At 39.0% G+C, this 16,765-nt stretch overlaps 1 protein-coding gene across 3 annotated transcripts in view; it reads right to left on the reverse strand.

The window, feature by feature from the left end:
* Nucleotides 1–16,765, reverse strand: part of magi2b (membrane associated guanylate kinase, WW and PDZ domain containing 2b) — a 61,994-nt gene that overhangs the window by 39,864 nt on the left and 5,365 nt on the right. For all 3 annotated transcript variants that reach the window (XM_076264747.1, XM_076264746.1, XM_076264745.1), the window contains exon 2: nucleotides 4,135–4,251. In XM_076264747.1, coding sequence (XP_076120862.1) covers nucleotides 4,135–4,251 — 117 coding nt within the window. The remainder of the gene's footprint in view (nucleotides 1–4,134; nucleotides 4,252–16,765) is intronic.

Raw genomic sequence — 16,765 nt, forward strand, 5'->3', positions numbered from 1 at the left:
GTGATTGGATGACGTCCACGGCATCAGCCAATAGAAATCTCTATGGTTTGCTACTAGACGTACAGGCTGAGCAAATTAATTTGCCGCCGCTAGGGTGCGTCTAGATTTCTAGGCTAGGGTTCTAGCATAACTCAATAAACACTCTTAGACTAATAGCATGCCCTCCAACACAACACATACACCTCAACAAACAAAGTAGAGAGCAGCAAGTAATGTGTACTTCTAGTTCTACCATACCTCCACTATAACATTAACATAATGCAAAGTGCCAAGAAAGCAAAGCAGAGGCAACAGGCTACTGGCAGCTCTAACCTACTGACCTGATGCGCAATCTAAAGGTTCACTTTATATTATACTATACTGTAGGTTCATGATGCATTATAATGGTTTTCCAAAAGGACTGTAGCTTATACCCATGTGCACATCTGGACATAACTGAAAACTTTACTATCTTGACTTGATCAGTCCTGCAACTCTATGAGGGACTCGATGAAACACAAGCACATTATCAGTAACATGAATGACCATATTTGACTGACTTACCGTCAGAGATCCTCTGAAAAGGAAGATTCCAATCTTTGAGTGAAAAAGCATAACGGCTGTAAAGTCTGGCCACGAGAGGCATTTTATTTCCAATTAGCCTAGTAAATTATGACAGCATCTGCTAAGATCCCAAACAAAAACAAATGAATAATTTTGTGTGACAATTTACAGTTTTAATCTCATGCATGTAAATGAGAATTATTCATACTAAGATAAAGTCAGAATAATGTTTTGTGACGTACGTCTGAGAACGGTGAATATGCCTGTGTCCAGCATTTTCAGCATCAGTTGGACATTTGTCGGCTTTGCAAGTACCTGATCCAACACTGTGGTCACTCAATACCCCATGCTTCATTTCACTCAGTAAAAGCATCCTAATTCCCTACTGACAATGTTTGTGGTCCCTCAACTCACATCAAACACAATAAAGAACATCCTGCTATCTATTATCTAAAAAATACCGGTTCAGGGTGTACATAGAGGTCAGAGCAGAAAAGCAAAGAGGGAGTGTTTAGTTCAGTTTGAACATGGGGAATACAGAAGTTTGCAACTAAACACAAAAACACTAGTGCCAGCCTTCAACTGTTGTTTGCATGACGCCTCTGGGTGCGGGAGCAGGCAGAGAGGCTAGTACGGCGTGTCTGTCTCTTTCCCCCGACAGCCTGTTGGACTGGCGGTGCATGTTAATTCGTCTTGATGTGTGCTCATGCTCCTGACTGACACAACATGACAGGCGCACAGCCCAGGGCCTGAGGAAAGCCTGACTTTGCACAGTCACAGTAACCTCACTCTCACGCAGCCAATCACAGCTGTGGCGGAACAGCAAGAATATCCTTGCCGCACAAGTGGACAACAAAGCCAGCCAGTGGAGGACGGACAAGCGCTCTCATAGTGCCCCAGAGTCACTGGCCTGCTGAAAAAAAACAACCACATGTCTGTATCTGATATGCACAGATACTAGTCTACTGAGTGTCCAACCACATGCCTGCATCTGATACTGTATGCACAGATACTAGTCTACTGAGTGTCCAACCACATGCCTACATCTGATACTGTATGCACAGAATAAAACAACACGGATTGCAGATGTAAAGGTATACTGTAAGTCACTAAAGATAGGGAATATTGCATCTACTATAAATAGAGTTGTGCAGAATGTCCACACACTCATGTGTTCACATGAATATTATGCACATCCTGTCTTTGGTTCCTCTTTGATAGCATTAAGAAAGTGACACAATCCCCTTTAGCAACTTGTTGAACACACAGCTGAGTAATAAGAGGAGGTCAGGTGTCTGACCATGATGAAGGTCATTCCACTGGACTACTTTTGGATAATTTGATGATTCTGCCGTGATGTTCAAATTACCTTGTTTTTATCTGTAGGGAACCTGAAGGCTCTAATATCTGAACTACAATTCCTTGTCAGAAATAAATGACGAATAACACAAGCATGCCTATTTCTGTGTAATAATCCCATTATTACGCCGTGCTTACATGACTGCAAATCACAGTGGTGCCTTTGCATGTGAGATGCAGCTAAAATTTAGGTCAACAAGGATTTTTACATTGAGAAACTGCTCTACACCAGGGAAAGATGGAACTGTATAAAGGTAATGTATTTATATACACAAGACAGTAATTCGGTTACACAACAAATGTTGGCATAGAAATAAATGCATAACAAACCTAATGAGCTCACATTAGCAGCTGTGTTAAGTAACTGCTACAGGACTTGAGATGATGCAAATGCAGCAGTGAGGAGTGGCAAATGACCTGTTTGTGCCCACTCAGGCTTCGCTACAGCTCCCATGGCTGGTGTGCATCTCTACAGTTCCCATGGCTGGTGTGCATCTCTCCACAGCTGCTAGACTCACAGAGGTTTTCTAGGTGTTCCCTGTGCACACATAACGCCGCCTCAGTAATGTAATAATGTTCACCGGCAATAGTGGGGACTGCATATAAATCAAAGGGCTCATTTTAATCCGGTCGTTGGGTAATTGTGATGTGTTTGCGCTTTATGTGATAGAGGGGGAGGGGGAGCAGGCCTGGAGAGGAGATGCTGGTTTCTATGGAAACCCCAGGCGTGGAGCTCACTGACTGTGCAACCGAGGGACTGACTTAAGGTTAGCTACCCAACCCAGAGGACACCTACTAGATGCTAACAGAGGCGTGGAGGCAGCTCATCGGAGCACAGAGGAAAGAAAAGAAATACATTAACAGTCAAATAGAGGAAATGTATGGGAATATCAAGCAGAAGCTAGTAATAGCAAGCAGAGCAGTTGCTTCTACCAAAGACCGAACGAATGTGGTACAAGGTTAATTCTATGAAACTGTATAATTGAACAGCAACTTCAGTTATACACAGGAAGAGATGGAAAATTCCTGTAGCTTGTAGCAATTCTATGAATCAAATGCTAAATTTGAAAAATCAAATGTGCTTTTAGTACAGGCTGATAATAACAACACAAAAGCAAGAAATGTTGAGTCATGATTCTTACATAATTACAGAGTATGACCCAATTCATAATATAAAACGCTTAAAAATGCTGATACAGCTTCACTAACAACAGAAACCTCTAATTAGCCAATAAAAAGAAATAATTTCCATTGAAACAGAGTGAGTCAGGAATGCGCTATTACGTCACTGTGCAAGTGTGAATGCATTCATTTCATCAGATGTCACACTGATGTGTCATTATGCCACAAATGGACTGAGGGATGCACCAGATCGCAACGCAGTCACCAATTTCTCCCCCAACAAATAACTTAAGCCTAAGATTGCCAAGGTCAGCGGCAGAACACTGCACTGAGTCTCCACCATTCATGTGATGGATGACATATGCAGTCTATAAATACTCTGCTTGCTGTTGCATCTGCTTCCCTGACATAAGGACAAGCTCTCTGATGTGGTGGAGGTAAATGGGACCCGTTGATGAGTACAGATAACATTGATACCACCCATCTATTTATTATCTAATTAGATTATTCTGTGTTGATGTGCCTTACATTGGTAGAAATACTCTCTCAAGAGGGTGGCTGCAAAGACGTCTAACATGGTAATTCAGTTGACATACACCTTTACTCTAAGGAAACAACAAAATCTCCCTCTTTAGGGTTGAGGTTAATCAAACTGAACCAGCAAAATGTGTATTAAAATATAATATAATAAAAATGTTGCACAATATCTCATTATTTCTCAGCGCATGGCACATGATATTCTTGTTTAATAAAGCTAAAATCGGCACCACCCGTAATACATTGTTGCACTGTATTGCAATGTATAGACTCTAATGTATAAGTCAAATTAGAAGTCAATTTCAGTTTTCAATCACATTATTGCCAACAACATAAAACTCTACAATATGGAAGCTGCTCATGTTAATGTGTGCATACAGGTTTTAGGTCCCTCTTCCCTGGTAGCTAAGAATTTTTTTTGTCACCTAGCTCAATTTTTTATTTTTTTTGCTAAAAGTTCTACATTCTAAAGCTCTGCAGCCCTGCAAAACAATTATTCTGATGGATTGGTGGACTGGCACGCTGGAATAAAAATGAAATCACATTCCGCAGGATCAGAAAAACTGTACTCACACGGCACAGTCCGGAGGTAGAGGTTGTCTCGGATGATCTGTTGAAGTTCGTGGTCCACAGAACCCTTCTGAAAGCGGAGGTTTAGATAATGACGGAGATCCTTGTCTACAACACCTCCTGAAAACAAAAACAGGGCAAAATTACATACAGACAATGCCTGTGAACTAAAAATGTCTCTCTGATTAAAACAAGCAACTATTTTAGCTGCAATGATTATGAAATGGTAAGAGCCTGCACTACAAAAACAAATAAGGCTTCCTTTTATAGTACAGTTTATTCAGTAAAAATGTCATATATGGTATAGTCTGAGCTGTTACAGACACAAACCCTGGACAACTACAATTAATGGAACTGGAATTGATAGGTAATACAGAAGGTGTTTCTAAGAATGACTTCCCTACTTTCATGGAAAGTACGCAATTCTATCTTGAGTCATTAAAAGGCTGAAACGCTCACATCTTCATGGTTCTTAGTTGAGTTGAAAGGTAATAGACTAAAAGGTAAATGTTTTTGTTTTTTTTTGTATTTCAGCTGTAGTTTCTCTGTATCTATCTACATACAACCTGTAGTAATTACCCAATAATGCACTATAGTGTACTGGTAATAGTTGAGGTGTAATTACCCATAATGCACAGTGTAATGGTAATAGTTGAGGTGTTTCTTAGTATTTTCATGTATAGTTTCTCTGTATTTGCATTCATGTTATGTTGTAATTACCAAATTACATACTATAATTTACTAAATTATAATATTTAGTAATTAGAGGACTGTAAAAGGAAGGATTAGTATTTTACTCACTATTAAGTTGTTCAAACAATCAGTTGAATCTCTCACTGTGATATCTGAGTCAGTTCAGCAATTCATTCACTGAGGCTTTACCTAGAAAACATCTTATCCCTGTTTCTTCACTACTTGGTCAACATTATGTGGAACAATCACAAGTTGGTTCCGCATAATGCAGCCTTCAAGTACTGTTGGAAATATCATAAATATGAATTCCAAGCACATGAATGCCCCAACAAAGTCGTAATCACGGGTGAGAAACTAAAGTTTTTATATGATACCCAACTTTGTTGTAACATGCAGTTCAATTGCAGTTAAATATGGACTTTGGTAACTAGGCATGTTTGTGAACAAAATATTACAGTTTTGTCACTGGCAATCTGCTTGACGTGCAAACAATGGAGACAGCACTCGCTGTAGTGTTTAAACACTCTGAGCAATACATCTTATTTGGGATATTTATGCAGTTTCCTCATCCTGACTTAAAACACATAAACACACAAAAGTCAACAGAACGACTTCTCAACTAGGACACATGGACCTTCCAAGAAGGAGCATAAAGGCAGCATGAGACTTCGAGAAAAATTATGTCTAAACTCCAAGCAACTTCTAAACGTTGTGTTGATAGGTGCTGTCTTAGACCTAAGATGGCTTGCATTAATTGGTTCAAATATCACTTGTGAAATGAGCATTGTTACCATTATTTCCATTCTTAATGTTATGTATCTTTGTCAATTAAGACAGTTTTGCTTAAATCCTGTAACATTTGGTAATTCCATACTCATAACAATTTAATAATGGAGCCTTTAACAACACACCTATGCTCAGATTATGAATTTCCTAAAAAATAGCTTTGACACAATTTCATCACTTAAGTCTACAATTTGTATTTCACCTCATTCAACCCATGCGTGCTCAAAAATAGCAGTTCTCCTTGACCCGCTCAATGACATAGCGCTTAAGAGGGCTTGTGCTGCCAGTGCAATACCTTGACCCATTAGAATGGGGCCCTCAGTGCTAGATGCTGAGATCTCTAAAATGTTAAACATCAGTAAAATATATACTTTATAATTGACTGTAGTGATTCTGTTAAACGTAATCAAATAAATGATGTAGTGGTTGCCTTTTCAATAATATTGGTTTTCACTTCAAACAATCAACTAAAAGTCATTCATCTGTTCAAACGATAGTAATGATAATAAATTATTCATACAGCCAATGTCAACCATTCATACATCAGATAAAGCGATACCAACAACTGGCTTCTAGTCGCTGCAAGATGTTACTATGAACTGGATGTGTAAAATACATTTTCCACATTTCAAAAATATCAAAATGTAACATGATGCTCATCATCTGTACGGTATCTCATCCATGCAAAATACTCATTCATTGCAGTGTATCTGTAGGTCACTGCAAAATTAATTGACGAAATACCTAAGGCTGAAAAGGCTATGTAAACTGGGAAGATTGTCAGGAATACAAACTAACTTAGAGGATAGCTTGCAATGCCCCCTCTCTGTCCTTGACAACTGATTTGAGATCAACTCATCTTATCACAGTTCTAATAGTCACTGACTTCCGACAGCAGCAAATCCACATCTCACTCACTCGTCTTCATGGCATCAAATTAAATGAAAAGCTTGGCCTGCACTGCAGGGAAACAACTATTTTTTTCAATAACATGCAAAATAGGGGCACCTTGAATAAACCCGATCTCTCAAGGAGAAAGGATTTCTGTGAGAGTGAAAAGCATGAATATGGCTCAAACCCTTAGAAAAACCCCACAAATACTACCAACACACACATTTACATATGAAAAAAGAACTGATTTTTGTGATGTCCATCACGGCTCACAGACAATTATGGTATTGCCGGCACCATCTTGTCCTACCTCAGTAATAGCATACTGAGATCCACAAACTGAAACTTGCATTGGTGAAAGAACAATGGCTATGTATGGAACCCTCTTGACTGAGGTGCCTTAACACCTTATGAACATCCTATTCCGACATCTATGAGAGGAGCATGACTAATGCTGAGAGGCAGACAGTAGGCACGGTAAAGGCACCTCATTCGAAGATTTCCTCAGTGAGAGGTCCAATATCCTTTTATCACAATCCTGTCTTCAAAAATGTGCAGCCTCCTCCGAGCGCGCTCTGTGCCAATCCTCGGAATCCTTTTTCTCCTCTCTCTACCGAGCAGGTTCCAGTCCACTGATTCAGAGCAGCGCACAGTTCTCCTGGTGGTTCATGGCTCAGAACGCTCCGTTTGCCTTCCTCTCTACGACGGAGGACTGATCTAACTCAAAGCTGCCAGGGTTACCCAATTTTTTATGGGTATTTCAACGTTTGGTATAGATGTTATCTTCTGCAAACCAACAGATCCAAATAACAGAATGGCAAATCCAGATGAGAGAGACTGAGGAAACAGGGCAGACAAGAGAGCTGTCGATGGATATGGGCGAGCAGAGCAGAGCTCATTCTGCTTGGGGAGAGCCTATCACATCAAAGCCTGCTTTCTCATTGGTTCATCATATCCCTGCGCTCATTATGCATCCTATAGCTCCCTCTGTCTGCTAGGCCAGCAACTACTGAGAGCAATTCTATGTAAACTGTCGCTTTCTCTCCCTCTCTCTCTTTATGTATGTATGTGTGTGTGTGAGAAGGAGAGAGAGAGAATGAGAAAGACAGAGAGAGACAGCTTTGTCATGCCAAATGTCTTCCACAGACAAAAGGGACATCACAGAAATCACATATGACGAAAGCAATCCCAGAGAAGAAATTCATTTTTGAGGTCACGTTTTTTATCTGATGAAAATGTAATAATACTATTAATACTACTAGGGAAATACGATGTTGAACCTGAATTCCATTTCTCATATTTACTTAAGCTGTTGTGTCTTACTTTAAATAGTCTTTCATCCAGTCCAGGCAAATGAGAAGCAGAATGGTTCAGACCTAGCCATTAACCAATCCAACCAACGAGCATGTTGCTTCGGCAGCACAGAAATGAGGGGTGTATTTTGACAGGCTTTTGAGCTCAGAATATCAGCATACTTGAACAAGAATCAATGTAACGCTGTCATTTAGTTAGTTACTTAACTCAAACATCTCAGTTTAAATGCCAAATATTTGTTTGAAGGACCATATTTATAACAGACCTTAGTGTGGAAAGGTTGAACTTCAAATGTTGTGGGTGAAATTTCTGCTTTCCATGCCATTGTTCTGATGTTAAATAATAGTTGGAAGAGAAAGCTTTTGTATTTTCACATATCTCATCCTGAGAATGTTATAGTCACATCTTGAAGTCTTGTAGTCTTGAATAGTACAGTAAACTACATAGTTGAACATTACAATGATAGCATTAGTTCAGGGTCATTCCAGATGCCAGTTAGTGTTAACTTTAATTATAGCTACTCATTTAAAGGTTCTAAAACCTTTAGCAGGTTACGTTTATCAAATTAAATTCCTGAACGCATTGCAGTAGACAGTGTTATTCGATGCCACTTTGAACCTTTGTGAGTTTTCTGAACTGCAGTGCTGTCAGATCTCTGTTGTTTTCCTCTATTATGACTTTATTGCTGACTTGTTAATCTATTCTATGTAGTAGCTAACAGTGACCTCCATTTTAAATAGCACTCTTTCTTTATCCAAGCTTGTGAAGACTGACACCTCATTATTTTTTCCTAGCCTGTCCACTGGGGTTAATAGCAATAGCAAGGGGTTTTGTTGACTTGAGAGGCAGTCATGCCTGAAAATGCTGCACTGTTTCAGGAGGATACGTCTTCTACACTGTGTAGAGATTTGCTGAACAGATGTTGTTCTTGACAAAACAGACTGTAGTATAAAACTAGCGGACAAGGGCAGATGCTCACCTTAAGTCACCCTCAGCATCTACGTTCTCTGGAGGGCCTTCATTGTGCATCGGCTACAAAATGTGCCAAATATGACATAGATACAGTTCTCATTTACAAAATGTGCCAACTACAGTATAACAGAGATACATATTTTGGTGCATTCATAATTGTCTTTGCTGTATTTTACCTTATTTTTTGTGTGTACATACAGGTGTGCATGAATGGGTGCAATTTGGCACGCAGAATGCTCTGTTTAACCTGATGACTTAATTTATTGTTAATCTTAGTTTGTGCAGAAAACATGTCCATTTAAGTGACTTTAGCTAATCTTCGGCCCCTCTCTGGAAAAGCAAACACAACACAACTAATGGGAGCCTGGCACAACACTGATGGAGCTGCTGTGCATTGTTTACTGCTTAGCTATAGAACTCATGGGAGATCACACTGTGGCCCCTATTTTGCACCCTGGCGCATGGCGTAAAACTCGTTTTCCACCCGGCGCCCAGGGGTGTGGTAATTAACAACCTAGGGAGTGGCCTAGCATTGTCTAAAAATCGCTATTGTACACTACCTAAAAGGCATTACGCCACTGACCAAGAGAAACCTGGTCAGAAGTCTAAGGCGAGTTGTTTATATGTTATTTTAAGAGCGCAGTCATATGGGCGGGTGCACAACGCACCATCCTTCTATCATCCATGAACGCGCACCAGCGCACGTCCATGCAACACATTACAAATTACACGATTATAATGGGAAACATATAGAATAAAGATATTACGAAATACATCTCATGATGAGTAGTTATTCACCATCATTTGCAAATTGGTAATGACGGTTAAAAGTGATTCAGGGTATCATTTTTCAAGTGCAAATTTAAAGACTTTTAAGACCTTTTCAAGGCATTTAAATGGAAAAATTAAGACTATACCATGGGGAAAAAGATAAATACGACAACTTAAAAAACAGTTTTATGCAATAGTTTTTTTCCCACTAACTAAACACCCACCCCATTTTGGATGTCTACAGAAGTTACCAAATATAGTATTTTAGGGTCTGGGCTGCTTCTTTTGAAGCTGGCTGTACATATCTGGTTGTGCTACTGGCTGAGGCTGACTGTTCTTCACCTGTGTCTGTAGAAGCCTAGGCTACTTGCCAAAGACATGTGTACTGGACTGGATTCCCTTCAATATTTTTTTCAATGGTAGACTAAGCTATTTAAATATTTTAATAGGCCTACTTTATATAATTTACTACGTGCATCTATTGTCCCATATGCAGCACAGCAAAACATCTTACATGTTCTGAATGCCTTTTTTAAAAATCCGCTACCTTACCGTGACCACAGAATTGATAGTTTACACCTCTTATTTGATCACTACAACCCTGCTTAGGTTGAGCTGCCGCTGAGTGCCTCACATTGAGCAGGTGAAATCTGATTTCTCCTAACAGGCCTGGACTGGAAAACTGACATACAGTAGCAACAGGAGATAAAGAAAATGGTCAATGCCATTCTCTGCTTATTATTGTCACAATCACACACCCCCAGATCAACCAATAAGCTAATTGGGGCAAAAAATACTTAACAACTTCCAGTCAACATATTCAACACCAGAGCATCCTCAAGCCTAAGCTTTCCGACCAAAGGCGTAATGCACACTTTAATGAAAATGACAATCCCTTAGGTTCGGGGATGTGTTGGAGGCTAAACGCAAGTAAACTCAGTTTATCCACCTCTAAAATTTCTGAAATAGAGTTTATCCACTTCTTATTAGAGTATATCCACCTCTCAAAAGAGTTTATTCACCAATTGCAACTTTTAACATTGAAAAATCACACTGTATTATCCACCTTCACAATATGTACACTCATCAACACTCTATGAACCATTTGTTACCACTAGTATTCTTTCCGAGCAAAGATTCTAAAAATCCCGGCGCAACTCCAAAAAGGACCGTCCGGCATAAATCAGGACGTATGGCCACCCTATATTGCTAACTGGCTTACCAACTCTTTCTCCCGCTCACTCTACCGCTCGCGTATAGTAGGGTGGTCCTTATCAAGTCCAATTTTTTTTTTTTTTGCAAAATGTTAGTGTCTTAACCTCTTAAACTGTTCCTTTTAACTTCAAAATTAGAAATATGCAAACATTTTGACAAAAAAATATATATTTAGAGGTAGCTCAATCATGTGGAAGATTGCCTAGGGGGCCTATGTGTCTAATTTGGGGGCTTGTGGGATTTGCATGTTAATTTTCGGAGAGTATTATATCTTTGTTGTAGGGGTTCTTAAGAGTAAAAAAAAACATGTCTCCATTTTTTTTAAGCTTTTGAAGGACCCAAATCAAAGGTCAAATTCAGAAAAGGTCAAATTTGGTATTTTGTCCACAAACCTCACATTGCTGGTATTATAGCGTAGGGGTTGGTGCCAAAAAGCAAAGATATTCTTCGAGGTAGTGTGCAAAAGTGGACCACATAAACAATACAACATTATAAAACATTTTTAGGCTGATGATTGATCTCTTTAACAAGAAATGGTGCCTAAAATGCTCAAAATTGTCTGCTTAAAAAAATAATATTTCAATATCAATACTATCAATTCATGCCTATTGTGCTTGAGTGTAGGTCTAGCCTGCTCTGCCAGTTCTTGTCTACACCCATTTAGAGCACAAAGATCTCTGAGCAGAGATCTCTGTTAAATCAAGTTTAATAGACTTTTACATAGCTAGTAACAGCTGAAGTCTGTAAGGCCTTCCGTAGCCTATGTAAGTGTGAAGAAAAGAAAGGGTAAAAGGATCAGATAGACAAACAGACAGGTGAGTGTGTGTGTGTGTAAGAGACAGAAAGATAGACACTAGCAGTGATAGTTGGCTGTTGATAGCTGGCAGTTATAGAATTTAGAATATCGAATAACCTGAAGCACGTAGTGCTCTGTTCTTCATGGTTGGTGATGTTAGTGACCTTCTAGCCTTCTACATTTGAGCAAGCACATTTTCATAGTTCATGATGGCACAGTTTAGTTAGGTTATATTCTGAGGTGTGTCTTTCTGTTAGTCAGGTGATGACACACACATATTCTCTACAGCAAAATAAACAGATTTTGGGCTATGTATCCAGTGGCAGATATGTGTGGACTGGTGAATGACCCATCACTAGAGACATATGCCAAATTTCTTGTTTTTGTCCATGAGAGAGTGTGGAGATGGTGATCACAGATCAGCCAACGATTACAATGTTACAGTGCAGTTATTTTACAACAGAACAAAGCAGTTTGGCACAGGAACTGCTACAAATCCACCTGTAACAGTGAGCATCTGCAGTATGCTAAGATTCGCTACTAGAAATCATGTGAAGCAGGCAGGACTCAGTGTCTTCAGAAAAGACGTGGTAGACCATCTTCTGAACCTGCAGCAACACCTGCAACTGTATCAAGTCCATCTAGATAAGTGCTTCTTCTGTCAGAAGCAGACAAAAGAGCGTCTTCATGAGGTGTCCTCTTTCAATGCAGGCAACCAACCAAGAGATATAAGTAATATTTTGAAGTCAATTACTTTTAACAGGTAGCCAGTGTAAAGATGCTAGGATGGGGGAAGTATGTTCATAATTTGTGTGTGTGTGAGCAGCTGCATTTTGTATAAGCTGTAAGCTCTTTAGACAGGTATTACTACAGCCAGCGTATGCAATAGTCTATCCTTGAGGTGACAAAAGCATGAATTAATTTCTCGGCATCTGGTAAGGATAAGGACTTCCTTTTCTTTAAAATGTTCCTTGAATGGTAAAATGAAGTTTTAGTGATCTGTTTTATGTGATTATTTAGTGCTAGGTCCTGGTCAATTATAACTCCTAGGTTTTTAACACTTGTGGATGAGGTCAGTGGAAGATCACTATATGTAGCCTGTGATGTGGATAGAATATCCCTCATCTTTTTAGAACCTAAAACCATGACTTTTGTTTTATCTGAGTTCAAAAGCAGGAAATTATTCGTCATCCATGTCTTTATATATTTTATACATGTGCCAAGTTTGGCTAATGGGGTTAATTCATCAGTTCATTTTATGGAGAGGTATAGTTGTGTATCATCTGCATAAGAATAATAAAAACAACAGGGGCCCCAGTATACTGAGCCTTGAAGCACTCCATATTTTATCATAGTCTGGGTAGATGGTTTATTATGGACCTGTACAAATTGTTGACAGTTAGGAAGGTATGATCTAAACCAAGCAAGTGCTGAGTCTTTGATGCCTATCAAATTTTCAAGCCTAAGTAGTATGTCATGGTATATGGTGTCAAAGGCAGCGCTGAGGTCCAGGAGGACCAGTATTGATACAAGGCTAGTTTTTTGAGGGAGGGCTTAATAACAGATGTCTTAAACGACTGTGGTACATGCCCTGATAGCATTGAATTATTATAGAGCAAAACATTATCCAGGAAGGGGAGAGCAGTCTTTAGAAGGTGAGTACGAATAGGGTCTAGTAGACTAGTTGTAGATTTTGATGAGGAAATTGTGGAGGTGAGATTTAATATGTTGTGTATATGTAAATTAATTAAATGTTGTTTGAGGTCTCATCTGTGATTCTGTTATGTTTTCGCTATCTTTCAGCAATGGAGTATGTGTATTTGGTCATTTTCATAATACTGACATACAATCATACTGTTGAAAATAACTGTTTTGTGAACTTTATTCAACATAGCCAGTGATTTAGGCGAAATGTATGGTGTTAAATTACAGTGAAATATACAATTTCAGAAAAATGGGGTTGAAACAGATAAAAGAAATGGAGACATCATTTTTCTCCTTGTTCAATGACCTCTAAAGACAGTCCAACCACTCTCCAAAAATTAACATTTCAAACCCACAGAAACCACATAGGCCCCCTGACTATATATTAAGCTGTGCTGCGTTATTGTGATATGCAAGTAATATTAAAAGTTGCTGCAAATGAACCACATTTTATTGAAATCAGAGCAACACTGACATGACAACAATCTCGAAAAAAGCACAAAGTTTTCAACAATCCCTCATTTCTGATGCTCAGCAGCCAGTGTTGACTTTTTGCAGTCTGGATAGATCCGTCAGTGATCTTCTATTCTAATAGATGGCAGATTTGATCCAACTAATTCTGGTATGGTGGAACCAATCAAATAAATTCACTTCTTGTTTTTGCCATGATTTTGCTCTTGGTACACAACACAACTGCAAGCAAAGGTGAGCAAGGAATGGTGAAGGTGCCTTTTCCTTATACAGTTTTGTGGCACATATTTGGGGTTCCGTGGATACAATTGTTTGAATGAAGACCAAAAAATGTGCTCTAAACCTAAACAATAACCAAGGTGATCATCAATAGAAATATGTATTGATTCCACCAGGAAAGGTAAATCTGCTAAACCGGTCATGGATGGATTAATTTGGATTTAGTTTCTACAATAAGTAAACCGAGATATGTATCTAAAATATGTATCCAAAATACATATTTAGGAATATATGGTGCATTAGATGCTTTTATGGAGATTGTTTTGGTATTTTACTAGCCAGTTACAACACCAATTCAAATGATCTGTTTTTATGAAAATCATCAAACATAAAATCATCTCAAAGTTTAAAGCTATTGAGCTACCATATTATGTTATTGCCATAAAAATTGGCATTCTGTATTTTCTTATATAAAGGAACAATTTGAAGGGTTAAGAGCATGACAATTGGAGACTTTAAAAATAAGGACCACCCTAGCGCATAGGCTACCTGCGTATCTCTCAGGCCTATGCTACACGAGAATGATAGGCATATTTTTTCTTACCGATTTCACACCTTTAACGACACCTGTGAAAAACATCTTCACTCTGCAACCACTACACTTCCTCCAGTAGCCTTCTAGTTCTTGATCTACGGAATGCAGATGACACCCGCTCAGAACAAATGCTTCCCAAAAGGTACACTGGTCACTTAGAAAATTGCGGTTAAAAAAATACACTAAACCAGATGGACACATTTCACTCTCTCATGGTCCCATACAAAAATGTAATACCTCCCTTTTGAAAATTCAAGACATTCCAGAAAATGTAAGACTTTTTTAGGCCTTAAAAACCGAAAGTTGTATTTAAGACTTTTTAAGGATCCGCGGGGACCCTGAGTGATTAGGGGAGAGGCGAGAGACATGTATGGAACACAGCTGAAGGCGCACTGTCACGAGATATAAGCAACTCCTCTGCAGGATAAACATTGTTTTATTCAGTCATTTGAACAATATTAGGGTAAGTGTTGCTTTTTCCAGCCTATGTTTTCGATGGTAACCCATTGTCAGTCAATAGTGAAAGTAACTTACTGTGTATAACTGTTTTGTCTTTGACTGACACCACAGTGAAGTTATTTTCACTTTGCCAATGAGTTCAAATAATAGATGAGTGCAAATGCCTGAAGGCTATTCTATGCTAGGTTTTAGTAAAGCATGGTTTAGTGGAATGACTGTTCCATACAGTCTCGCAAGCAGACTCCTTCAAATGCACCGCTGACTGTAAAAATACCGATGCATTTTTTGACGTCACACTTCGCGCTGTTAAAGGAAATGACAGATGTCATTCTCATTGGTTTAAATCACTGGTTCCCAAACTTTTCCCTCCGCGTACCACCGCCTACATTCCGACTCGGCTCGCGTACCCCCACCATCCGACACATAAACACACGTACCCCCCCCCCCCCCCCCCCCGCGTTAACAATATTTGTCCGTTTCCCGGTTTTAGGTGCGTGCATTTGGTCAGTTAAAAAATTATGAAAAGTAGCCTGCATAGTAGCCTAACTACATCCACATACAATATCTTATAATAGGCCTACAACAACGCCTGACAAGGATGTATTCGTTTGGACAACAGCCTAGAAAGGCTAAACGTAGGCTACCTTTAGTTTGTTAAATGTAAAGCCTAGCTTAATGTTACCTTTCTTGCCCATCTGAAATAACTCCTAGCTTTGCTCCTTCCCTCCTTTCTGTTTTTGTTGTTTTCAAAAAAATGTTTTATCCGCGAAACTTTCCCCCCACGGATCCACGGACCATCCAACGCATTCAAAAGTAACGCATTCTATTAGCTATTCCAGGCGTCATAATAAGCTGCCCTTTTTTTGATGAACACATACAGAGTTTATAAATTATATCCTTTAATTTCATGTTTCCGTATCATTACGACCTGATTCGAAATTATGTATTTATTCATGAATTAATTACAAAAGATTTAAATTTTTCATTTTACACCTGTCCGCCATAGCCCTTTGCATCTCGCGTACCCCCTAGAAGCAGCTCGCGTACCACCGGGGGTACGCGTACCACAGTTTGGGAATCCCTGGTTTAAATGATGTTATGCCCAAAACACCCATGACTGATTAAGAAACCTAGGAACGCCTTGTTGCGCCATCCGCCCGACGTTTGATAACGAAAACACTCCCAATATGGACTGGACATCCTACTAAATTTGAATAAGCTTTTGACTAGTGACCATGAGCTTTAGACTGTCACAATAGGGCCCTGTGTCCCAAATGTTGTCAGATCTTACAAAACAAGCACACTTAATTACAGATTTTATGCTGTATCAATGAATATCTGAAAAATACACACACATTGCAAATACAATGGCAAAATCATATCCAAATGAACCTTTTTTGTAAGTGATATCATCCTGTAAGTGATGAAGGGTGAGATATGGGCTTAAATATCACCATTTCAGATAAACAGCTAAATATAGATGTGCTTAAACATATTTATGCTTTGATGACTTAGTTAGTAAACCAGTGTTTCAAGGCTCTCCTTTAACAAAAATAATATGGGATTAATGGCTGAGAAGAGATAATGTAGTTAAAAAAGATGCGGGCCAGTTTTCAGTAGCACAATTTATAATTAAATCCCACCCAGACTAAAACCATTAACTCAAAATATGACCATGAATTTTGTATAAGACTTCTATAATATTGTGCACAAATACACACACTCCCAAAAAATGATTTACTTTATTA

This window comes from Alosa pseudoharengus, unplaced genomic scaffold, assembly GCF_046254945.1.
Source record: "Alosa pseudoharengus isolate Yale_2024_CS ecotype anadromous, Long Island Sound unplaced genomic scaffold, YU_APseudo_1.1 YU_APseudo_1.1_scf_10, whole genome shotgun sequence".
Taxonomy (NCBI): Eukaryota; Metazoa; Chordata; class Actinopteri; order Clupeiformes; family Clupeidae; genus Alosa; species Alosa pseudoharengus.